A 26418-nucleotide genomic window follows, 5' to 3' on the forward strand; every position below is an offset into this window, starting at 1 on the left:
TATTACAAAAAAAGTTATTTCCAAAATTTTTTTTTTTTTTCTTTAAGGATAATAGTTCACTTTTCTTTTTTTTTTTCCACCGAAATAAAAACAATTTTCTTAATTTTTTAATTTTTTTATAATGACTCAGTGTGTTTGGGAATTATTAAGTATAGAAAAATCTTTCATGAATCTATACGATAATTATGGGAAGAATTCTATAAATAACATTTCTAATAATGATGAATTCGATCATTTTAATGATTCAAAAATAATCACTGAGAAAGTTGATTATGATTACACAGATGAATTATCAAAACATTCTAAAATAATAAATGATAAAAATAAATTAAAGTTTAAAAAAATTATGAATAAATTTTTTATTTCAGACATTTCTAAATACGTTAAAGCATATGTAAAAAAAAATGATAGCAATGTTCGAAGCGAAATAGGTAAAATATTTTTTTTAAAATAATAATAAATGTGTATGTAAACATAAACATATATTTTGTTTTTAAGGAATTACATCAAAAAAAAATCCCATGTCGGAGGAAGAAAGATTTTGGATAAATAGTTACATTTATAATTTTATAAGTCATTGTCTACTCACATATAATGATTGTAAGCATTATATAGTTATAACAAGCAGTAAAAATTTAATTCAAAAGTTAACAGGAACTGGTATTATTTAAAGGAGTCAGAAAAAAAAATTAAATAAAAAAAAGTAAAAAAAAAATTTTTAATTAAATTTCTTTTATAGGATATGGATACTATGGTGTTTATTTTACGAATGGAAAAAAAATAGAAGGGTTAGGAAACTTATTTATAAATATAAAACAAGTTAGACATATAAGTTTTAGTATAATGAGAACATTGCAAACAAAAACAGCATCAGATAGATCTGCATCTAATAATGATGAAGCATGCAGCTTTATTATTATGTTGTAATAATTATTACAATATACTATTATAAATACATTATTTTTTTTTTTTTTACTTTAAAATAGCGTTTGACCTAATTTTTAATTATATAAAAATAATAAAAATAAAACTATTTGAATAAAATTTTCATTTTATTTTTTTATTCTTTAAAATAGAACTTTTTCTTATAAATTTATTAATTCTCCCTAAATACAGAGAAAAAAAATTTAAACCAATTATAGGTTTTAGCTTATATACAGGAAAGAATGCTTTTAAAAATTGTATAACTACATATGGCCATCCTTAAATTTTTGATATTTATTAAAAATTTAGACACATATATTACACCATAATAATTTTTTAAAACTACAAAATCACGGTGTTCATGTCTTCTAATTTTTTTAAACCAAACTGTATTTAAGACTTTATGAATTATCACATAGTCTACGTAAATCTTATTTTATAGTTTTTGAAAAATGAAAGCTTATAATTTCTAATTATTTTCTTAAAATATATATCTATTTATCTATTTTAAATATTAACATTTAATGATAAAGATCTTATTATTCTGTAAAGCTAAATATAATATTATGTAATAGTTATGAAAATGTAATAATCTAAATAAAAATAAATGTTATATATTTTATATATAACCTATTTATTAGTAAGATAATAAAAACATAAATAAAATGATACAAAGGGAAAATATATACTTTTAAATAATGAAACTACATTTATTATATAAAAAGGAATAATAAAAGAAAAAAACTATGCATTATCATAATTACAAGAAAAATAAATACCGTTTAAGTTGTAATTTCAAATATGTTTTAGTAAGTATATATTTACTTTAGTTGTACATATAAAATATTTTTCAAGAGTTATAATGAACAACCCTTATTCTCTATGTATATTAAAGTGTAAGAACAAATTGTAACAAAAGGATACTTTATTTATCTGATAATACTTGTAATTTTAAAAAATAAGCATTGTGCTATTTAGAATAAAATAAAAAAGTATATCACTTAAAAGATAAGAAAATCATTAAAAATACAGAAAAAAAATTGATATTTTTATTCTATCTTTTAAAAAAGTGAAAATCATAATTCATATTAAGTTTTTATAGATAAAAATCATTTAATTAAAGTAATAAATATTAATGATATTTTTCTGCATATTAATAAAAAATAGAAAAAAATGTTGTAATAGTTATCTTTAAAAAAATTAAATATTTTCATAAGCAAAATAAAAGAGAATTACACAAAGTATTCGTTATATGATAAATTCAACTTAATAATTTTTATTATTACTGAAATTTATTAGACAAATTAAAAGATGAACTTTTTAATTCTAAAAATTTAAAAGAAATATTTTATTTTAGATACTTTCATATTGTAGATATTATAATGTAAAGTTTATGAATAATAATTACAAATATGTAACTCCTATATCAATACAAATATTTACATTTATATTTATTTTGAAATTTTCTTATCTTTTTATTGATAAAACAGAAATAAAAGCTAATTTTTTATATCATACTTTTAATAGATAAAATTTAAAGAATTAAAATAGATAATTACATTTTACTCTTCATATAAGATTTAATGAATAAATAGTAACAACAAATAGAAAGTCGGAGTTCATTAATTTTACTAATAACAAATATTTACGTTCCTTATTAAACGATAGAAATAAAAGATAAAAGTATTATGAATAGAAAATTTCTTTTATAAATTTTATTTCGAGTAGTAAGTTACATAGTGTGAACATTATAAAACATTAATTATATTATTTATAACTACTATATCAACCTTTTTCATATTAAAAAAAAATATATATATGATGGTTACGATTGCGTGAGGAGAGCATAGAAGATATATCCTTAATTGAAGATTAAAAAGTAAAGGATTTTTAATATTTCAAGTATATGCTATATATATAGTATGTAATTTATGATTTTAATATTGAAATATATGTTAATATATATGAACACATAAATAAATTAATAGCTTTAATAAAAAAAAAAAAATAGGAGTAAAAGTGTTTAGAACATAAATAAAAACTCATAAAAAATCTTTTAAAAGTCTTATTAAATTGTGTGGTAGAAGACAGAATGATATTATTTCAAGATAATAAAATAGAAAATAAAATAAAATGAAGTTATATTTCAATTCACAATATTTAATAGAATTATATATTAAGAAAAAAAATGCATATTATAGAAGTGTTCATTTTTTTTTTCATAAAATATATATATTTCATTTTATATAAATCTTAAAAATTATTATATAAATAACAGAATTTTACTTTATAATATTTTATATAACTTTATTTTTTAGATATATACATACATTTTTTTTTTTTTTTTGACATTTAAATTGTATTTTACACATAACATTTTGTTCATATCCTATTTTCTATTTTATTCTATTTTATTTTTTTAATCATAAAAATTGTCTTTTTTCTTTCTTTATATTTTATAATCTACAAACGGATTCTTTAAAAAAAAAAAAAATTTGCGATAAATAGCTTCTAAAATTTTTAAATAAAAAGTCTATATTTTTATCCATTTTATCGAAATATTTACAATTTGTTATTTCTTTTTTAATTTCCATTTTTAATTTCCTATTTTCAATCTGAATGAAATACGAACTAAAATGAAAATAGCAGTTAAAAAATTCTATACATAATAATATACCAATTACATAAGCATCACGTTTCTCACTAACTTTTGTCTTTAATAATTTATAAACCTTAAATAAAAATATGTATATAATTATATATATTTACTTAATTATATATACTTAATTATATATATTTACTTAATTATATACATATATACATATATAGATACACAAATATTATTTTTTTCATTAAAAAAATAGATTTTTACCAATAATAATTTCCTGAGAATTAAAGAATTTAAATAATTTGCCTGCTTACGTGTTTTTATGAGAACTAAATAGTGTAATATTATATTTATAATGATATTATATATTTCATATTTATAGTTTCTATTTTTTATTGAATTTAGAAGAAATTTAAATGAGTACATATCAACAAAATGATATGAAAAATAACATCTATTTTTTGGGTTTATTATAATTGTATTTTCACTTAGTTTTTTTTTTTTTTCTTCAATTGAATATTTCTTACTTTTTATTTTAATATCAATTAAAATATATTTTTTTTTTAACAATATTTTATATACATTATTATTAAATATAAAAATAATTGGGATTTGAAATAATATGTTAGTTTCTTTAAATTTTTGTTCATAGTTGTCATAATAAAAATGTTTTTGAATTATCAATAATTTGCTTTTATTTTTTAAAAATTTTAAAAATATTTTAGGAGGGCCAGCTATATTTAAATAATTTTCTATAATGTTCTTCAAAATATTTTTTTTGGTATACTTTTTTTTATGTATTGTTAAATTGTTTTTAATTTTTTTTTTATACACACCTTTAATAATCGTATTTTTTCTATATATTTTCTTATAATAAGTTAAAAAAGATTTTTTAAAAGATATCTTTACAAAATTGGAATAAAGTCGTGATAATAAAATATATTTATGTAAATACGAATAATTATCATGTTCCAATTTTTTTAAATGTTTTTTTTTTTCTTTTTTTTTTTTGAATTTTTTGAAAATAAATATCATTTTATTTCTATTTATTATTTTTTTTTGGAAATTCTTTACTGAAATTCGAAATTGAAACTTTTTTTTTTTTATGATTATCTTCTTTAATTGGTTCACTTTTTTTTTATATTCCTTATAATGAAGAAAAAAAGGTTTAATTCGGAAATGTATGAAAAAGAAATGAAAAAAAATTAAAATTTTCTTGAAGGTTATGGAATGGTTAAAAAAAGTATAATATATAAAATTCATGATAATATCAAAATATGGGTTGCATATAACACTAATCATTTTAAAAATGTTCATTCCTTTATTGTATGTTAAAATATTATAAAAATGATGAATATCCTTTTCGTAAAAATTGCAATTATTTCTTTTATTCTGTTTTTTTTTTAATATGTTTTCATGAATATATTTATAGCATATTTTATTATCTATATTTAAAGTATGGTTATAGATATTAAGAGTATCAGCAACTTGAACATAAAAAAAAGAATCAAGGATAAAACTAATTGACAGTATACATTTACAATTTTTCTTAATTTTTTTCAAAAAAATTTTACTGAATTTAAATTCATAATATCTTGTCAATCCTTCTTTGCACCACAAGTATTTTTCTTTTTTAAAATATAAACAATTTCCCCAGATTGAATGAAAAATTTCATGAATAATTAATTTGATACATAACAATTTTTTATATATATTATCATTTTCATTTACTTCAATAAATGATGAAAGAAATGTAAAGCAGTTTGAATTTTCTTCACCTATATATTTATATTTACTTGAAAGAATAAATTGTAAAAAGTTTTCTTCAGTTAATTTTTTTCTAAAAATACTCATTTTTAGAAACATTATCAATATCTTTTTTAAAATACTTGTAAAGAAAGTGTATTTCTTTTTATCATTTATACAATTTTTTTCAATATATATATAAACCTGTAATTCTCTGATTTTAAAATATATTTTAAAATACATACCAATGAATAAGCAAAAAGTGTAATGAACTATTTTATTAGTGTTGTAAAATTCATATGTTATAAATTCTTTTTCTTTATTTAATTGTGTAAGCTTTTTGTTATTGTGTTTATAATTCTTTTTAGAATTATATAATTTTCTTTTTATATAATTTCCTATCGTAAAAGGATTCCCATTTTTATTATTGAAGATATTCATAAAAATATAATAAATACATTTATTCATAGAATAATTTTTTAAAAGAAATGAACTAAAATACATTCTAATTTTGCTGTAATAAATACTCTTTAATTTACTATTACTAACAACCAAATTCGTTGGATTAACCACCTTAATATAATTTCTTTCATTTCTAAAATTTACAAACTTTAGATTTGTTTTAGATTTTTCTTTTCTTTCTTTTGATTTCTTTTTGTGTAGCCTATTGATTTTTCCTAAATAACTTATGTGTTTTCTTATTTTATTATAACAAGAAAAGTATCTAAGTCTAAGCTTTTTTTTTAAATTCTTTAAATTTTTTAACTTTATCTCAAAAGAAATACTTAATTTAAAACGTGCTTTATAAATATTATCTTGTAAACATGGGAAAATTAAAGGTAAATAAAAAAATTCACAAAATGTATTTATATAATTATAACTATTTTTATCTTGAAATTTAATATTTTTAAAATCAAAATTTAATATTCTCCTTGCAGCATTTTGAAAATATAAATAACAATTACTGTCATCAATAGTAGAATCCTCTACATCATTTTTGTTATTATTATTATGTTCTTTTTTTTCTAGAGATTTTCTTACTTTTAAAACATATATTCCTTCTATACATTCTTTTTTATTCTTATAATAAAAAAAAATTAAGAGTTTATATATTCCTGATAATGCAAACTCTTTTATATAAATATCTATATAGTTGTACTTTTTTTTTATATTCTTATCATTTATTTTTTCTATAATATTAGATGGAAGAACTATAAACAAATTAATAATTATTAAATGGTTCGTATCAGTATAAACTCTTAACTTCTTTTTGCTATTTGTTGTTTTCAAAAAACATATTAAGCAGAAACCGCAATATTTAAAAAAAGGTGTTACTTTTAAAAATATTAAATGTACTCTATACCTATAAAAAAAGAAAAAAATTAATGTTTTTTCAAAATTTATTTATCTTTTTTCTTTAAAAAATATATATGTTTTTATTTTTATTTTTTTTATATTTTTTATTTAAATACATCAAAGGCTTTATTATTTTATTGGAGTTTATATTTTTTTTTAAATGGTACAAATACAACTGTTCATTTTTCATGGTTCTTTATTTTATTTAAAAAATTAAAAAATAATAAAAATATATAAAAAAAAAAAAAAAAGAGGAATAATCTAAAACTATATGAAGCATCTTAAAAAAAGTTTAAATTAAAAGAAGAATTAACTAATCTATGTGAAAATTTTCATTGCTTAATATATGCTGGAAAAAAAAAAAAAAAATTATAAGCATGTTACTCATATTTAAGAATACATATATATGTATATATATTATTTATTAATAGATATTTATATGTGTATTTATATGTACACTTAACATACTTTTAAAAGTTTTATAGGTTTGGCTGGCCGAAATAAAACAAAAAGCTATAGGGAAAAAAATAAAATAAAGAATAATATATAATAACAGACATAAATAATATATATAATAAATGATTTTTTAAAGTACCATAACATATAGAATAATGTCAAAAGTAATATCAAAAAAAACATAAAAAAATTCATGTGAGCTGTATAAATCAATATTTGATGGAGACAAGCATAAAACTTTATAAATAACTAACAAAATAGGTTTTAATATTACAGCAAAAAATATTAATCTATATTTCCTAAAGAAAAAAATATATATATGCATATACATGTACATATATTTTTACTTGAATAAATGTTTATATAAAAATGATTATGTATTACTCTTATAATGTTACATTAAAATTATTTAGTACTTAAAACAAAATTGATATTCAAATAAATTATGAATTTTTCTTACTTGTAAATATCATATTTTTTATATAATTCTGCCACGTGAAAAGATAAGTTTTCTTCAGATAAACGTGCCTGCAAAAAAAAAAAAAAAAAAAAAAAAATTTTGTAATACTTCAATTTTAGTAAAATATGTGCAAGTATAAAACAAATGAATGAAATTGAATAATAAAGATCTTTCATCAAATATTATAATTTAATGTTTTTATTTTTTTTTATACTGAAAGAAAAGTTGATGTAAAGTTAATAGCAATAAAAATAAATAGATACGCAAAAGCTTGTAAAATATATCGAGGTGCCTAAAAAAAAAAAAAAATTGATTTGTTAATCATTATATATATATATTAAAGAATTAATAAATAAAAAAAATAATGATATATATTTCCATATATGTGTATATAATTTTATGTATAATTAAAATTTACTTGAAAATTCCCTAGAAATATTTCAAAAAGACCAGTGTAAAATGATATAACTGAAAAACATATCATAAATTGAATTTCTATTCTACTTAGATGACTTCTTATATACATATCACCTTAGAAAAAAGGAAAATATATACACATATTATATAAATGTATTTAATAAGAAAAAAAAAAAAAAATAATAAATGCTGCAATAATTTAAAAAAGCGGAATATGCCTTACCTAAAGAAACTTGCAAATAAATAATAAATGAAATTACTTCTTGAATTTTCTTTAAGATATTTGCTAAAACCCTTAAAAATAAAAAGAAAAGGAAATATAAAGCAATGTGTATTTTTGAGAAAAAAAAATTATATATTATTTTGTTCTGGGATTCCTACCAAAAATAAATATACATATACCCTTTATCTCTTATAAAATTTACATTTTTATAATTAAAATATGTAGAAAGCAAAAAAAAAAGCATATTAAGAATCATAAATATGTCTGATTTTGTTCTATACTTAATATAATATATAGTTATAAATAATACTAATATTAATAATAAATATGATGTAATTAAAAGTACATTTGGAATTAAATGAAAATCGTGTGATAGATGCTTAGTTTTATAGTCATAAAAAATAACATTTCCCTTTAGACTAATTTTTAATTTATTGTTATTTATTAAAAATAACATATATCTATTTTTTTGATTTATTTTTATTATTTTTTGAATTCTTCCTTTATTTAGAGGATATCTTTTTATGCAATTAAAATGAGATGTAAAAATGTAATTTTCTTCATTTTTTAAAGATGGTTCTAACTTATTTTTTAATCTTATATAATTTATCCATTGATTTGCTGTAATTAATACTAGATATATATTATTAGATTTATAGGAATCGTTTATATCTTTTTCATTGCTTTTTATATTATTATTGCTGTTATCTAACTTATAATTTGATAAACTATTTTCTCCTTTTGATTTACTTGTATTTATTTCTTCATCATTGTAAATATTATAACTTCTTTGTTTATTAAAATACTCTTTATCTACATTAAAATTATTTAATATATTAATTGAATTTTTATTTGCTTTAGCTAATACCTCTTGGTTTTTATTTCTTTTTTTTACAATTTTATTCTCCTTAAAATCTATTTTTAAGTCAATACTTATTTCTCCTATAAAAAGTAATACATATATATATATATATATATATATATATATATATATATATATATATTCCAGATACATAAAATATGAATTCTTTTTATTTTATCTATTATATTTTATTATTTAAAAAAAAGAAAAAAAAGTAAATTATATAAAATATTATAATTTCTTTTTATAAATAATTAACCTTCATCAAATGAAAAAAAATAGGATGGTTTAAAATTATAATAACTGGAAGCTAGAAGATGTTCATTTTTATATAGGAATATAAATAAGTCATCTTTATCAACTACATTAATATTTAATATGTAACCCTTACATTTTTTAATATATATAAAAATTATCAATAATAATAAACCTATGTTAAAAATTTTCCCCTTTAATTTCATCTTTTCACATTTTTATTTGATAAAAATGACATTTTTTTTTTTTTAAATCTATTTTAAAATACAATTCAGTTCAAAAATTTTCAAAAGAACATAATTTTTAATATTGTATTGCCAAAATAAGAAAAAAATATAAAAAGATATTTACGTAAATAAATGAACAATTAAAAATGGTGTAATAATAATATAAAAAACTAAAAACACAATAGTTCAAAAAAAAAATTACTTTTCCATAATTAATTTATAAAAGTATTAAAGATTCATAAACTAAAAAAAAAAAATTAAAAAAAATAAAATAAAAATAAAAATAGATGAAAAAATAATTATGTATAATGACATACAATTATATAAAATAATAAAAGATTAATTATATCAAATGAAAATTTTTTTTTGTATAATTGATATTATGAAAAAAAAAAATTTTGGCGCATTTTTAAATACACTATTTGCTAAAATGAATTAAAAAAAAAAATCACTGTAAACAAAAGTAAATTGAAATTTAATAAAAAAGATAAATTTTTACTTAAAAATTATGTACATAAATATATTTGCATATATATATTTTATATTAACAATAATTATTTAAAAAGAAAATGAATCATTTATATATAACTCTTTAATTAATTATTAAAAAATAAAATAAAAAAAAAAAAAAAACACAAGGTTACTTTCCTCTAATTTCTATTCATTTTCCATAAGTTACTAAATTGAAAACTTGCTTCGGGATACCTGTATAAATTAAAAAATAAAAAAAGAGTAGTTAGTAAAAAGTTTATAAAATTATTCTTATTATAGAAAAAATAAAAATATAAACTCATAATTTTAATTATTTTAAAAATAAATCATGTATAAAACAAAAACAAAAAATATATCTATCTAAATAAATTCTTTTAGTTACGTTTGAGTATATGTAAGTTTCAAATGATCTAAATCTGAAGGATTATTTAAAGCCGAAAAATACTGATTTACGTTTTTAGATAAGAAATTATTTTTGTTTTTTTTCTTTTTTCCTAGTTTTATCTTAAAATGATTTAATACTTCATAAAAATAAGAATCATATGGCAATTTTATATCCTTAATTTTAGAAAAATCCTTTTTTTTTTTTAAAAGGTTTTCCAAAAGAAGTTTGTGTTTTATCAAAAAATTATTAACTTTATTTTTAATCTCAATTTGTTTTCTGTCATATTGTTTTAAAAAATTTTCATAATCTTCTAAATGCTTTGTTAAATTTAAATTTTCTGTTTCTTTTGTTTTTTCTTTAAAAGCACTAAAATAATTTTTAAACATTTCTTCTATTTTATTTCTTCCTAAAGAAACATATGGAAATCTAAGTGTTCCTACTTTTTTTTTATTTTTTATGTTATTATTTTTTTTTATATTCCCTTTACATTCTGTTCCATTTGAAGAATTGATATTAGTAATTTTATTAAAATAATTATTTTTTTTTTCTTTTATATTATTTATCTTATTCCATTTTTCTTTTTTTTCAACATCGTTTAAATAAGAAGACTTTTTTTTATTATTTTTTTTTACTGATAAAAAAGAGGTATCATTATAGTAAAAGGATAATAAATGCTCTAAAACAGATAAACTAAAAACAGATCCCATATCATTGGATGTATTATATCCACCCTCTAAAACACTTATAATTGGAAAATTCAGTTTATTCTGTAATGATAAAATTAGGTTAGTTAAATAAAAATAAGTGGAAGTATTATTTTTGACAAAACCATTGTTTACATAATCTAATTTATGACCATCAAATCCAGCTGACAAAAAAAGTAAATTTGGTTTAAAGTGAAATAAATGTATTAAAATATTATTTTGAAATAATGATAGAAAATCTTTTGCCTTCATATTTTTTTTTAAGGTAACATTAATTATATATGGTTCAAGTTCTATTGTATCAAAACCAGTGCCTGGATAAAAATATCCATCAAATGCATGAATTGAACTAAAAAATATATTCTTTTTATCATTTTTATCTTTCCATCCTTTCCAACTATATATGTCAATATAATTATTAACTTTTATTTTTTTTAATCCCAAATTTCTAATGATTTGTTCAGTACCATTACCATGATGAATATCAAAGTCTATAATAGCAATTCTTTCAAATTTCTCATATTTATATTTGGCGTATGAAATTCCTATAGCTATATTATTTAAAAGACAAAAGCCTTGGCTTCCTGCTGCTCTATCTTCATCAGTTAAATTAAATTGAGCTGCACCAAATGTCCCTAAATGATGGCCTGGAGGCCTTACTACACAAAAAACTTTTTTATTTTTATTTTTTTTTGAATATATATAATCAACTGCATTTAAAACTACTCCACTAGCATTTAAAGCACAATTGAATGAATGTTTATTAATAAATGTATCATTATCCAACAATATTAATTTGTCTATCTTCTCCTTAGTACATTTTTTATTTTTTATTTGAACTTCCTTTGTGATTATATTGGTACAAACCAGAACTTTTTTTTCCATTTCATTTTCATCAGATTTTTCTATAACATACTTCTTTTCTTCAATTACTGGTATATCATTATGTTTTTCACAAACATTTTCAATAATATTTTTTTCATAATCCGTTTTATCATAAAATGGTCCAGTGCTCGTTTCTCTTTGGTCAACTTCATCATGTTCAGTGAATTTTTTCTTATCATCTCCATGGTTACTTTTTAATACCTCAATCGAATTTGTGTTTTCCTTAGTAGCTTCATAAGAATCTATGTGATTTTCCAATTTATTAAAATTCTCATAACTAATATTATTAACTTCACTCAGGTCATCTGAGTTTATTAGGTAATTTTTTTTTTTTTTATTTTCGGTTTCTTCTAAGAAATTTTCATTTACATCATCAGTTAAATTATATTTTTTCATTTTATATAAAAGACTTTTCAAATAAGAAATATCATGCACTCTTAAAATATCAGTTACTGTCGCCTTTCTCTGAACTCTTCTTAATTTAAAATCAACAAAAGTGTTCAATTTCAATATTCCATGCTTATTAGAAATCAGTACATCTAATCTACTAGAATTTTCAGGGATGTTACTTTTAACCTTCTTTCTTAAATATGGATAATCAGTTGGTTCAGGAACAAAAATATGCTTAGCACATTCATTTGAATAAAATATTTCTATTCTACTTTTTTTGTTTATTTTTTTTTTTATGACGTAATTATTTATATAGCCTGTTCTCTTTGTTTTCTTGTACTTATTTAAAAGTTTCTCTTCTATATGACAATTTTTTTCTTTTATAATATAATCTTTGTCTACTGGATTTGGAATATCTTCTTCCTCTTGTTTGATATTAGTAATTCGGTCATTGATATTTTCTTCATTCATATCTTTATTATACGAAGAATTTTCATCCGGAAATCTTCCTCTTTTTTTATAACTATTTATTAAAAAAGAACTACTAGATATTTCAGAATTTTTTTTATTTTTCTTTGAAACAAAATTTTTATATTCTAAAAATTGTATTTCCTCATTTTTCCTTTTTTTATTTTTTTTTTTATTTTGACTAAACAAGTTAAAGCTCAAAATATTATCACAAAATTTAAGAAATGTGTTAACACAATTATACATATGTGCAAATAAACATAAAAAGTAAAATATTTCCGTTTTTTGTAATATGTAACAAAAAATATATTTATTATAATTAAAAAGAATTTTTAAAAATTCAAAATTTCCAAGTTCAATAATTTTTATAATTACACTTATATATAATTTAACAACACTGAATAAAAACTTACTATTTATATTTTTATTATAAAAAAAACCATTTTTGATATATTTATTATATTTTTTTTTCCTTATTTTATTACTTAATTTTGTACTGTTATTTATATTGTTCTTATTATTTTTCTCCAATTTTCTAATAACATGAACATTTTTTTTATCAAATTCGTTATCAAAATAATTATCTTCTTTTTCTTTTTCTTTCATTCTAAAGCATCCTTTTTTTTGAGCATTTTCACATCTATTATCATTATTAAGAATATTATTATCAGTTACTTTTCCATTGATTATATACTTTTTTTTATTATTATATTCGTTTAAATAAAAAAAAAATAAATATTCTATTGTGTTGTGTAAAAGCAATAAGAAAATATATTTGTCACAATTATACAGGGTACAATGTAATGGCAGCTCTAATTTATCATTATAAATTATTAATTTCACATTTAAATTCAAAAGAAGGAAAATAATATTAATATTAGCAACTAAACATGCTTTATGTATTAATGTATTTTTGTTATAGTCCACATCATTAAAATTTATTAATTTTTTCCACGTATCATGTGAATAAATCTTTTTCCTATAACTTTTCTTTTTTTCATTTATAAAAAAATTTTGTATTTCTTTTACCACGTAATTGCCATATATTTTTTCTATATTTTTTATCGATTTATTTTTATTTTTACATTCTTTAATGAAATCAGTGAAGTTTTCATTTATGTGTTTGTATAAAAAAGTACTATTATTACAATCATCAATGTAATTTTTAAAAATTTTTTGAGTATCATTTTCATTATTTTCTTTTCCTATACTTATATTTGAACTTAACTCAAGTATATTATCCTCCTGAATCTTTACTTCACTTATTTTTGTATCTTTATTATACTCATCATAGCTTAGATTTCTGTATTCTGAATTTTTATTTTGATATTCATTTTCTGAACAAGATATTTCTTTTCTTAAAAATGAGTTCACTTCATTTTCTTCTTCTGAATCACTTAAGAAACTTAAACTCTTTTCACTACTTACATTATCACTATTATCCGATAAATATGATTCTGTCTCCTCTCTCTTTTTTTTTTTTATTTTAACAAATTTGCTCTTAAATAATTTTTTTCTGTTATTATAGTAGTCATTAATATATATAGTTGGTACAATGACGTGTTTAAATAGGGGAATTTTAAAATACAGCTTTTTATATTTTTTTTTTCTATTACTCTTTTTTTTTACACTTTCTAAATTAGAATTTCTTTTTATATTTCTTTTTTCATTTATCTCACTTTTTTTTTTTGATATCTTTATGTTCCTTCGTTCATTTGATTTTTTATTGTGATACCATTCAAAAAACTTTTTTGAAAAAGAAAATGACGGTAAAGAAAAATAATATAAAATTATTTTTAGTACTCTAAAAATATTTCTGTGATGTTTCTTTACATAAATTCTAGAAAATAGTATTTTTATAAAATTTTTTTTAGTAAAACTATCATGAAAATATGCATTTAATAAAAGTAAATCAGATACTGAATCGTTTTTGTAATTGCTACTTGTATTGAGTTCACATGTTTTTTTTATTTCATCGTAATCATTGCTTGAATTTAAAGAATTTTTTAATTTTATTTCATCAATTATCCTTAGTTTAAAAATTAAAGAATGAAAATTGTTTGGTAAATCTAATATGTATTTATAAAAATTTTTATAAATCCTTAAACTATTATTTCTTAAACATTTAACATAATTATGAATATAAGGATAAAATAAAAGTAAAAAGGATATATACGGTTTACAATAATAAAAACAAGTTTCTAAAGAGTTTGTATTTTCATAGTTAACATCATTGATAATATTTCTATAGTCACTTTTCAATATGTAACAAATATAATTTATTTTATTATTAATTATGTTTAAAATTAAAATATTATCCTTTTTTTTTTTTTTTAATTTATCCAATTCATACTCATAGCGAATATTTCTTTTATCTTTTAAAATTTTCATCTTAATAATGGCATTTTTATTTTATGTATATTGAAAAAAATAAGCAAATAAAAAATAAAATATAAAATAGAATAAAATCTAAAAAAAATGTCTAAAAATTTAACAATAAAATGTTTTTTATAGATAAAAAAAAAAAAAAAATTTAACAATAAAATGTTTTTTATAGATAAAAAAAAAAAAATTTTTAACTTTTTTAATATAATAGCCTCAAGTAAATATGTACTATGCTTATTTTAAAAGACATTTTTATACAAAAAGTAATTATTAAAAGAACTTAAAAATAAAAAAAAATTATAAATGAAAAAAAAATTTAATAAATATATATATAATCGTACATTAGATAATAAATGTTTTATATATTTGTATTAATAGATTATTTGAAGGTTAAAAAAAAAAAAAATAAAAAAATTAAATAAACGAATTAATTTTTTAATTTTAATTGAAATCCTATTCATAAGAAAAAAGTAAAATATTACAAAAAATTTTGTATATCTCTACTTCTTTGTTAATTTTTATATAATTTTAATTATTTTAATTTTATTTTTGTTTTAATTTTTTTTTTTAATTTCAAAACAATTATCAAATATTTTTATTAAAAACTCAACATCATAATTTTGATTACATGAAATATAACAGTACCTTTTTTTAAAAAACGTTTAAGTAAAAAAAAAAAAAAAATGAATTATTACAACCAGAAACTTATTAATAGGATAAATAAAAATGAAAATGACTCAAATTTTGTTAATGAAAACAATTTAAATAACCCATATATAAACAAAAAAACATTTGAAAACAATTATAAGCCTAACTTAATTCCTAATATCCCATACGAAAACAATTTATATCAAAATAACTTAATAAATAAGAATTTTAATTATTCTAATAGTAATAATAGCAATAATTTAATAACAAATCCTTTTAGTAATCAATCAAATGTAAATAATGAAACAAATAAAAGCAGTGATACTTTTAATAATTATACTATAACAAATAAAAATACACCTTTTAATAACGTGAATAAAAATGATTTAAATAATAAAAAAAAGGAAAATGAACAAAATCAGGAAAAAGAAGAAGAAGAAGAAGAATTACCTTTACTCGAAGAATTAGGAATAAATTTTGATTTAATTTCTAAGAGAATGAAATCCGTTTTTATGTTTTATAAGTTAAAACGCCAAATAAATCTTATTCTTATTTTTACTCTTATTCATATACATATTTTTTTTTTTTTCAGAATTGATCATTCATTATTTGAAAATTCTGATTTATCTGGACCATTACTAATAGTTCTTTCTTTAGGATTCATATTATTATTAGTAATATATATACAATATAAAAAGCGTTCAATTTTACTATTTAAAAAAAAAAATAAATAAAATAATTTCGATAGGCAGGAAAAGCTTCATTTAGTTACATTTATTTAATTGGAATCATAAGTAGCTTAAGTATTTATTTACTATTGAATATGATGAGTCAAGTAAGGAAATTAAGAAGAATATATAATTGTAAACACATATATATTTATTTATATATATTTATTAAAATTTCTTATAAATATTAGAATTTAACACTGGATTTATATCGAACAATAAGTATGTTGGGGTACTCATTGTTACCTTTGGTTATTTTATCAATTATATCTATTCTTATAAATTTAAGGTAAAATTTTCATTCTAAATGATATTAAATAAAAACATATTTTTTTTAAAATAAATGAAAATTTTTAATTATTAATAGATCAAAAAAAGGGTATACCATTTCTTTTTTTTGTATTTTATGGTCAGCTTTGACTGCTTCAAGATTTTTTGAAGTGGTAAGTTAATTTTCAATAAAAGTTATTTAAAATAAAAAAATACTTTTAATTTTTCTTCTATATATATTTTTTTAAATAACTATCTTTGTATTGTATCACATTTTTTCTTATATATATATATATATTTTTTTAAATACTTTTTAATCAGGCTTTATGTATGAATAGTCAAAGATACTTGGTTGCATATCCCATATTTTTATTATATTCTTGTTTTGCGTTAATTATTATTTTTTAGTTTCCTTATTTTTTTTAATACTTTTAAATCATTTTTTTCTAGTTTTTTTTGAATTTTTAATTCTTCCTTTAATAAAACCTCATTTTCATCATCGCAATAACCAAAATAATGAATATTTACAAATTTATCTAAGTTTCTTTTATCCCTTTTTTTTTTTAAAGCTAACTTTTTTCTTTCTTCATTTTCTTTAAATAATAACTCTTTTACTCCTTTCAAATTTTTAGCAGCACCAAAATATTTATAATTGTTATTTCCTTTTAATTCACTACCTGTTATATAAAAAAATATAATAAATAAAAAAAATTAATATCAAAGTAATATTAAAATAACAATTAAAAATTGTTGTTACGTATATATATGTGTAAAAAATAAATTCTTCATTATGCAAAAATTATCAAATTATTTTAAATTTTATAAAATTCTAAAGCATACAGTGAGCATTAATTAAAGTGTTTGATTCAGTTTGATAATCAGGGCCACCAAGCTAATTAGAAAAAAAAAAAAAAAAAAGATTACATTTTAGCTTAAGAAAAATAAATAATTTATTTATATATTATTTTAATTCATTATATATATATATATATATTTTTTCTATATTTATTTTTATATACTTCTATTATTCTTATTTCCCATTTATTTTTTATTGAAATTAATTTATTTATTTGATCATTTAATTCTCTGATGTGCTGATCACTTAAACTATAATTTTGAATTTCTTTTATTTTACTACATATTTCTTTAATAATATATTTTCGACTATAAAATAAATAAATTTATATAAAGATAAAAAAAAAAAAAAAAAGTATCACTTAAGAAAATTAAAGACAGAAATAAAATAATTCAAAATTTCAGAATATTTTTTGATATAATTTATTTTTTTTTTTTAAATACTATGATACGGCTGATTCCAAATCATCTACTTCATAAACTTTTTTAGGAATTTTAAAAAAATTTTTCTTTTCATTCAATTCTTTAGCTTTTAGCCATTGATTTAACATCGATTTTCCTTTTTCTATATTCCTAGCCATTTTTCATAGATTTATAATTCTCAATCAAACGAATATTATAAAGATAATTTACAAAAAATTATTTTAATGACTTTCTTTTAATAAAAAAGCATCATAAATTATAATTAAAAAAAAATTAATATTATGATAATCTAATTTTCAAATTCCTAAAAAAACTTTGATATTTTTTAATTTGTTAATCATTTTTTCTTTTTTATTTATAATCATTTTAAAATATATAAAGTATAAAAAAAAAAAAATGATAAAAAATCAAAGAAATGATGAAAAGTTATAACAAATTTTAAAAAGAAAAAAAACAAATGGAAAAAATTTTTTATAAAAATAAAATTATTGAATTTGAAAATAATAAAAAAACTTTTGAATTATGGAAAAAATATGTAATAGATGAAGTAAACAATGAAAAAAAAAAAAAAATAAATAAAAAAATTAAATCAATAAAGAATTTTGATAAATACTTACATGAATGGAAGGAATTAAGAAACACAATTGATGATAGCGAAAAAGAAAAAACAGAATATATTGACAGTAATTTAACAGAATGTGAAAACTCTTATTTTATAAAAAATGAAATAAATTTAAAAAAAAAAAAAGAATTATTAAAAGAAAATTATATAAATGAATATGAAAAATACATAGAAAAATTAAATAATGATATTGAAAATTATTTTGTAGATAATAAAAAAGAATTATGTGTAATATCATATGAAAATTACTTAGATAGAAATGTAAATATAGGTTATCTTGAAGATATTGATTTTTTAAAATACTTTTATTCTTCTATAAATTTAATTAAGGAAAATAAAATTATTGTGCCAAAGGGTTTTTATTTATACGAATTAATATATCCACAAACAGTTCATGCATTTCCAATTTTAAATAAGTTTAATTATTATTTTGTTAAGCTATTTATAAATAATAAATGGTATTTAGTATTTGTAGAGTTATCTCTACCTTATAATAATAAAAATGAAATCATATCATGTTATTCACTAAATCAAAATGAACAATGGTGCTATATTATTATGAAAGCTTTATATAAATGTTTTCAAATTTTATATTTTTCTAATTATCAGTTTTATATTATTGAAATGCTTAGTGGTAGAAAACACATTAAGACTTATTTTAATATTAATAAAATAATTCATAATTATAAAAAAAATTATATTCAATGCATCTTATTGTCTGAGCATAGCAAAAATAATAATTTAAATAACTCTAATAATGATACATCTTCCAAAGAAGATATCAAAAATAAAAATTGTAAGAAAAAGAATTATAACTATAATAAAGAAAATTTAAATTCTTTTTATTTCTTAATATGCTCTTATGAAAAAGAATATTTAAGAATAAAATGTGAAAACATTAAACCATATAATTTTATAAATTTTGCTGATAATTTAATGAATAATAAAAAATGCGACATAGAAAAAGGATATAAATATATAAATAATCAGGGAAATATTAGAATTTCCAATGCAGAATTAATACCAATTCCTAATTTATCAAATCAAAATAATGCAGATGATATTTCAGATACAACTAGAAGCATTTCATGTGAAAACAAGAAAGATGATGATACAAATAATAAAATTATTCACAGTAGAAAATATAACATTACTATAAATGAAAATATTCAAACAATCCTTCAATTATTTAAAGAAATAATAACTTCAGAACAAAAAAATTCTAAATATATAAAAAATGATAAAGATTGTGATAAAAATAGTAAGAATATTAACTTTAAACAGAATAAAAAAGTAAGCTTTTCACAATATATAAAAAAATTAAAATTTAATTTTTTATATTTTTAGTAATTGAGAATTATTTAGATAATTTAAAAAAAAAAAAAAAAAAAAGAATACTTTAAATTATTAGTTTTCCAAAATATCTAGGTGTAAAAAATTTTATTTTTTTTTTTGTGAACAGATATATATATGTATTTGATAATTAAATATAGTGTAATAAATATCTTAATAATTATTTGAAAATTTTTATTTATTACTAACCTTAATACAAATATAAATAAATATTTCAATTATTACTCTAATAAATTTTTTAATTACAGTTTTCCTATTTATGTTATTTTACTATCAATCTTAAGCATTCTGTTTATATATTTTTTTTTATTTTTTTTTTTTCATAAATATTTCATAGAATAATAAAGATATATGTAAGTGGCTTAACGAAAATGATATTGAAAAAATTCTTGAAAAAGTTAATATAAATTATTCAAGTGACTATCTAATAAAAATAGACAATTTTTTTTTAAAAAAAAAAAAAATTCTTTATTTTATTGATAAAAATAAATTCAGCACATTATCAGTTAGTGAATTTATAAAAAATAAAACGAGTAGAAATGATTCAATTCATAGAAATAATAAGGGTGATAAAATTAAAAAAAAAAATGTAACAAGTAGCAATAATTTTATGCATTTAAATAGTTGTCCCTACTTAATTCTAATTTGTTCTATTTCTATAAAATCTAATAAAAAGGAAATTAAGGAAACTTCAGATTGTGAAGAAAATTATTTACATAGAGCATATAAAAGTAATGAATGTGATAAAAATATAAGTATATTAAATGAAAAAAATAAAATAAGAAGTAATAAATATAAAATTAATGGAGAATATAATGACTTCTGTGAATTTTATTTATCATTCTTTCCTTACAAAAAAAAGAAAAAAAAAAAAAGGGAAAAGAAAAAGAAACTAAAAAAAAAGATGCTCATATGTTTTAAAGGTGAAAAAATTAAAGAAAAATTATCAGCAATAAAATTAAAAAACAAAAAAAAAAAAAAGAGAAAAAAAAAAAAAATAATATTTGCAAAAGATATTTTTGAGTGTGAATGCTTCTTTAAACAAATATGTGAAAATGAATATAAATCGAATGGGAACTATTTTTTTTATTTTAATAATTTTATATATGATTTGTTAAATAACAAATATAAAAATCATATTTTTTCAAATAAAATTAGTAAAAAGAGTATACTTCTTAAAGAAAACAGGGAACACTTCTTTTTTTTATATGTTAAAAACTATTTTTTTAATAATTTCTCGATTGAATGGATTAACGAAAAAAACAATGAAAAAAAATTGATCAATTGCGCTTTCATGACAATAGAAGATTTTCTTCAAAAAAAAGTAAAAATGGATATTAGTTTTTTAAAGAAAAACATTGTTTTAAAAAATGAAACCCTAAACAAAGTTTTATTGAAATTTACAATCAATTTATCATTAGAAAAATATGCAAATACATTTTTTTATTTGATTTATAAAATTAATAATCTAAAAGTTTTACCTTACCTTTATTTATATATATGCAACATCGAAAAAAGTAACACAAATTATGAAGCAGATATCGATGAAAAAAAAAAAAAATCTTATAAAAACATAAAAAATAATGTGGAAAATTTTAATATTATAGGAAAATTTTATAAATTTTCATTTGAAGAATTATTTTTAAAAATTAGCATACCAGATAATAAAAGAGAGTGTAATTATTTGATTTTAATAGTATCAAAAAAATTAGAAAATATAAACGAAAAAAATCTTAATTTAGAAATTGCTGTAGCATTATTTCCTAATAATAAAATAGATATTAATGAAGAAAATGTAGAAAAAACAAAAAATTATATAAAAATTAATGAGTTATTATCCTTCTATAAAAATTATACTTTTAATAGTAATATAATAAATGAAAATGGCATAATAAATATAAATGATAATTCTTTAAATGAACTTTCAACAGAATTAAAAAAAAATAATAATGAAGAAAATAATAATTATGAAATCAAAGAAGAAAGCATCTGTATCAACAAAAAATGTAGTACTGACAAAAATACTAAAGAAATTGTAAATGATATAAAATTTAAAAACAAATTGTGTAAAAATATAATAAAAAAGGATGACGAAGATCAATTTAGAAGGCACTTACTAAATAATAATAATAATAGCTTTAAAATAATTAAAAAGATAGTTATAAATAGTAAAAATAATTTTATTTATGGTAGTATCTTTGTAAAATTAAAAAATTATCATTTATTCAAAAATATGAAGGTAAAAATTATAAAAGTTAAAAAAAATAAAATTAATGATGAAGAATATGCAGATTTAGATTTCATCTTAAAAAAATGGGAGAGAAAAACCATATTAAAAAAAATTAAAGCAAAGAGTGCTTTTTTTAAGCATATGAAACTTTTAACAAATGAATCGTATTTTATATATATTGAAATAAAAAGAGATATAAATTTAGAAGACTTAAAACGAAATCACAATAATGTTAATCTTAGTAAAAATCACAATTTTTGTCTTAAATCATTAAATTCAAAAATGAATAATTTTTCAGATATAATTTTAAGTATATTTTTAAATTTTTCTGATGAAATATCCTTAGTAAGTGATACGTCAAATGAAGAACTTGAAAAGGAAATGAAAAAATATCTTGAATTTAACAAAATTAATATAGAAGAGGTGAAAAAGTCGTTTTTAGATAAGAGAATAGATAATATTTTTGATTTAAAAAATGATTTATTACTAAATTTTAAAAAAGATTATAAAAATATTTTTATTAGTTTATTACATGAAAAAGAACAAAAAATGACAAGTAAAGATAAATGTAATAGCAATACACTTAATAACTCTTATGATGATGGCAATTATGATAATAATTATATTAATAATAATAGTTATGGTAATAATGAGAATAATAATCAAATTAACAAGAAACTAAATGAAACCAATAAAGAGTATGATTATGATAATAAAAATGATGGTAAGAACAATAACATAAACGATAATAAATATAACTTTTTACATAATATAAATAGTAAACAATTTACAAATGATGAAGAAAAAACTTTATGTAAGGAAGATTTTTATAATATCTTGTCACACACTTTGAATTTTGATAAAGAATCATTTGATTATTTATTTTTAAAATATTTCGGAGAAAATAATAATAAAATAAATATGAACAAGTTCATAGAAATTTTTGAAAGTTTGCAAAAAGAACATAATTATTTAAAATTAGAAAAATTTGAAAATTTTGAAAAATACCCAATAACACTATTTCCTGATGATAAATTTAATAATGAAAATGAAGAAAAATCTAGTAAAGTAAATAATTCAGTAGTAAAAGATTTTAATTTATCTTTTGAAAATTTATTTTCTTATCCAGATATTAATCAGAAAATAATTGATGACACTATATATGATTTCAATTTAAAGAATAATATTGATATTTTAAAAATGAAAATGGATGCCGAATTACAACTATCAGAAAAATCTATTAGCCTTCTCAATAACACAAATAATTTTACTGATATAATTAAAAATAATTATTTTTTTTTAGAGAAAATAAAAAAAAAAAAAGAGAATGCTAATTTGAAGTCAGGAGTAAAAAATATAATAAATGATAATAATAAAAAAATTAATGCTTCTTCTAAAAAAGAAGGCATAAATTTTAATTCTCGAAATGCAAATATTTTAGAAAAAGAAGAAGAATTAAATTTATGCAAAAGTGTTGAGATAGAGTCATCTATTACAAATGTACAGGATTTGATAAATATAGTAAAAAAAAATGATAAATCTCTAGAATTATGCGATATTAAAAATATAAAAATGAATATAAGTAAGACTATGAAAGAAAGAAAATTATTTATTGAAAGTATAAAAAATTCTATTAAGGTCAAAAAATTTAAAAATTTGACCTCGCAAGAATTAAAAGACTTATATAAGAAAGCACTGGAATTAAACTTAGAAATTTATAACTCTGATTTAATAGCAATTATAAAAAATCAATATTTTGCATTAGATATATTAAATAATATAAAATGCTTATTTAAGCACAATGAATTAAAAAAAAAAAATACAAGTAATGAAATTAATACAGAAGAAATTCTAACAGATAGAAATTTATTTCTAGAATTATTTCAAAAATATTCTAATATAATTAAGAATCATGAAATCCAATTAAATGATTATTACAAAAACATTTTTAAAGATTCGCAACAAATATTTAATAAAATAATGGACAATTCAACATTAAAATGTGCAAATGGATAATGAATAACTTTATTTCAAAAATAACATAACTTTGTTAAATACTTTTTAATTCAGAATATTATTTGACACCTCACTAATTTGTTTATTCATTTATAAAATAATATATATATATATACAAAATTTAGTATCAATATTAAATATAAATTTTAGAAATTTTTATATCTTAAAATATTGCTAAAAGTTACCAAATACAATATGCTTCTGTAAGTTAATTTTTTTATTCTCATATTTGCACTTTTTTTATATGTAGAATAATTTTTAAATAATCAATATTATTTTATTGATTAACATATACCTATTAAATAATAGTTTTATTTTTTTTACTGTATTTAAATTTTTAGTATTCATTCTTCATTTTAATTATATTAAATTTCATTTTCACTATATTTTAATTGTACAGTAATAAAAATTATTTTAATTCGTTAAGTATTATCTTATCTTATTTTTCTTTATTTTTATCATACACACTTAAAATTCTTCTAATTTATAAAAATATTTAAAAACAAAATTTTTTTCACAATAATTTTAATAAATGATAATATCTTCATTTAAGGAAAAAAGTTTGAAACAACATTTAAAAAAAAAAAATGAATAATAGACAAAGATACAAAAAAAATATTTTAAATAAAAAATAGTTATAACACATTTGTTAAAAAGGAACAATGTTTATATAATAATTATAAAAAAAAAAAAAAAAAAAAAAAATTTATTAAGAACATATAAAGTAATTTAAAAATAATGCATTAAATATATATATTCGTATACTTTTAAATGTATAAAAATAGAAACAAAAACAAATAGCAAATTTCATTATATTATTCACTTAAATATTAATAATTATATAACAAAAAAAAAATTTTTTTTTCCACTAATATTTAACGACAATTTCTGGTTTTTCGTTTTTTCTACCTTTTGTATTTTCATCTATTCTATAATGAATACAATTAAAATTAGGAACAGTTAAAATTGGATGAGGTGCACAGATATGCAAGGGTGATAAAAAACTGTTTTTTATTTCGGAAAAAAAATATTTCCCCATAAATTTTTTTTTAGGTCTTTTTATTTTTTGCAATCTAGGAATGTTTTGTTCATTATTTTCTGCATAATCATTTTCGCTTGATTTATCATCATATGTAATATTTATTATAGTATTTCTTTCATTTTTTTGTGTATTATAACTATTTTTATCTTCACAATTCAAATTATAATTAACATCATTAAATTCACACACTTGTTCATTACATTTGTTAATTCTGTTTTTGTTATTTTTATTTCTGATTGTATTTTTAATTGTTATGCTATGATTATTGTTATTATCATCTGAATATATATCTTTTTCAGAGGATTTATTATGATTAAAATTATGCAACATATTTTTATTTTGATTAATTTTAGTCTCATAGAATGAATTTAAAGATGTATTATTTATATCATTCTGAATAAATGTATCATACGGATAATTATGTTGTCCTTTATATGGTATATCATTTTTATTTTTATGAGAATGCATTAAATTTAAACCACCATCTGAATAATATTGTGATTCATAATAATTTGAATTTCCCATAACTTTATCATTTCCTATATGAGATTTATAGGGATCGTAATTATTGTTGCCATAAGGATAAAAATTAATATTATTATTTGCCGTAAACATTTTTTTTTAAGTTATATATTATTAACTTTATTATTTATATTATTTACCTTATCATATATTTTTTCCCTTTTTTTCTATTTTATCCTTATTATTATTATTCTTGAGAAATTGTATATTATTTAATTATTTATTTATTATTATTATTATTTTTTATTTTTATTTTATTTTTTTTTTTTTTTTGTAATTAATAATCAATATTCTAAAAAATATGTATTTTTAATTTAAATATTTAATAAATATTAAAATGGATAACATTATGTTCTTCATATGACTAACTTTTAATCTATATATACCTTCTTATTCTATTCCTATTTGTTATGTGTATATACACTTTTTTTTTTTTTTTTTTTTTTTTTTTTATAGAAAATTAATT

General features: G+C 17.6%; 8 protein-coding genes across 8 annotated transcripts; 3 read left to right on the forward strand and 5 right to left on the reverse strand.

Moving 5' to 3' along the window:
• Nucleotides 1-121: 121 nt before the first annotated feature.
• Nucleotides 122-927, forward strand: PRELSG_1208200 (conserved Plasmodium protein, unknown function; the record flags this gene model as incomplete). The annotated part of the gene is made up of 3 exons (XM_028677851.1): nt 122-431; nt 499-660; nt 740-927. The coding sequence occupies 3 exons, from the start codon at nt 122-124 to the stop codon at nt 925-927; spliced, it is 660 nt and encodes a 219-aa protein (XP_028534199.1).
• Nucleotides 928-3380: 2453 nt separating this feature from the next.
• Nucleotides 3381-6824, reverse strand: PRELSG_1208300 (M1-family alanyl aminopeptidase, putative; the record flags this gene model as incomplete). Its single annotated transcript, XM_028677852.1, has 3 exons — nt 3381-3656; nt 3797-6641; nt 6751-6824. The coding sequence occupies 3 exons, from the start codon at nt 6822-6824 to the stop codon at nt 3381-3383; spliced, it is 3195 nt and encodes a 1064-aa protein (XP_028534200.1).
• A 123-nt stretch (nt 6825-6947) lies between these two features.
• On the reverse strand, nt 6948-9513 carry PRELSG_1208400 (conserved Plasmodium membrane protein, unknown function; the record flags this gene model as incomplete). The annotated part of the gene is made up of 9 exons (XM_028677853.1): nt 6948-6983; nt 7103-7147; nt 7230-7389; nt 7551-7618; nt 7765-7842; nt 7969-8065; nt 8191-8261; nt 8393-9132; nt 9312-9513. 9 exons carry the CDS (start codon nt 9511-9513, stop codon nt 6948-6950), a joined length of 1497 nt encoding a protein of 498 aa, XP_028534201.1.
• Nucleotides 9514-10184: 671 nt separating this feature from the next.
• Nucleotides 10185-15249, reverse strand: HDA1 (histone deacetylase, putative; the record flags this gene model as incomplete). The annotated part of the gene is made up of 2 exons (XM_028677854.1): nt 10185-10239; nt 10409-15249. 2 exons carry the CDS (start codon nt 15247-15249, stop codon nt 10185-10187), a joined length of 4896 nt encoding a protein of 1631 aa, XP_028534202.1.
• Nucleotides 15250-15926: 677 nt separating this feature from the next.
• On the forward strand, nt 15927-17297 carry PRELSG_1208600 (Yip1 protein, putative; the record flags this gene model as incomplete). Its single annotated transcript, XM_028677855.1, has 6 exons — nt 15927-16414; nt 16484-16565; nt 16640-16726; nt 16811-16908; nt 16987-17062; nt 17211-17297. The coding sequence occupies 6 exons, from the start codon at nt 15927-15929 to the stop codon at nt 17295-17297; spliced, it is 918 nt and encodes a 305-aa protein (XP_028534203.1).
• On the reverse strand, nt 17280-18325 carry PRELSG_1208700 (pre-mRNA-splicing factor ISY1, putative; the record flags this gene model as incomplete). Its single annotated transcript, XM_028677857.1, has 4 exons — nt 17280-17566; nt 17730-17781; nt 17909-18053; nt 18189-18325. 4 exons carry the CDS (start codon nt 18323-18325, stop codon nt 17280-17282), a joined length of 621 nt encoding a protein of 206 aa, XP_028534204.1.
• A 299-nt stretch (nt 18326-18624) lies between these two features.
• On the forward strand, nt 18625-24388 carry PRELSG_1208800 (conserved Plasmodium protein, unknown function; the record flags this gene model as incomplete). The annotated part of the gene is made up of 2 exons (XM_028677858.1): nt 18625-20082; nt 20480-24388. The coding sequence occupies 2 exons, from the start codon at nt 18625-18627 to the stop codon at nt 24386-24388; spliced, it is 5367 nt and encodes a 1788-aa protein (XP_028534205.1).
• An 868-nt stretch (nt 24389-25256) lies between these two features.
• PRELSG_1208900 (conserved Plasmodium protein, unknown function) lies at nt 25257-26045 on the reverse strand (the record flags this gene model as incomplete). Its single annotated transcript, XM_028677859.1, has 1 exon — nt 25257-26045. The coding sequence occupies one exon, from the start codon at nt 26043-26045 to the stop codon at nt 25257-25259; it is 789 nt and encodes a 262-aa protein (XP_028534206.1).
• Nucleotides 26046-26418: the final 373 nt, after the last annotated feature.

This window comes from Plasmodium relictum (genome assembly GCF_900005765.1).
Source record: "Plasmodium relictum strain SGS1 genome assembly, chromosome: 12".
NCBI lineage: Eukaryota > Apicomplexa > Aconoidasida > Haemosporida > Plasmodiidae > Plasmodium > Plasmodium relictum.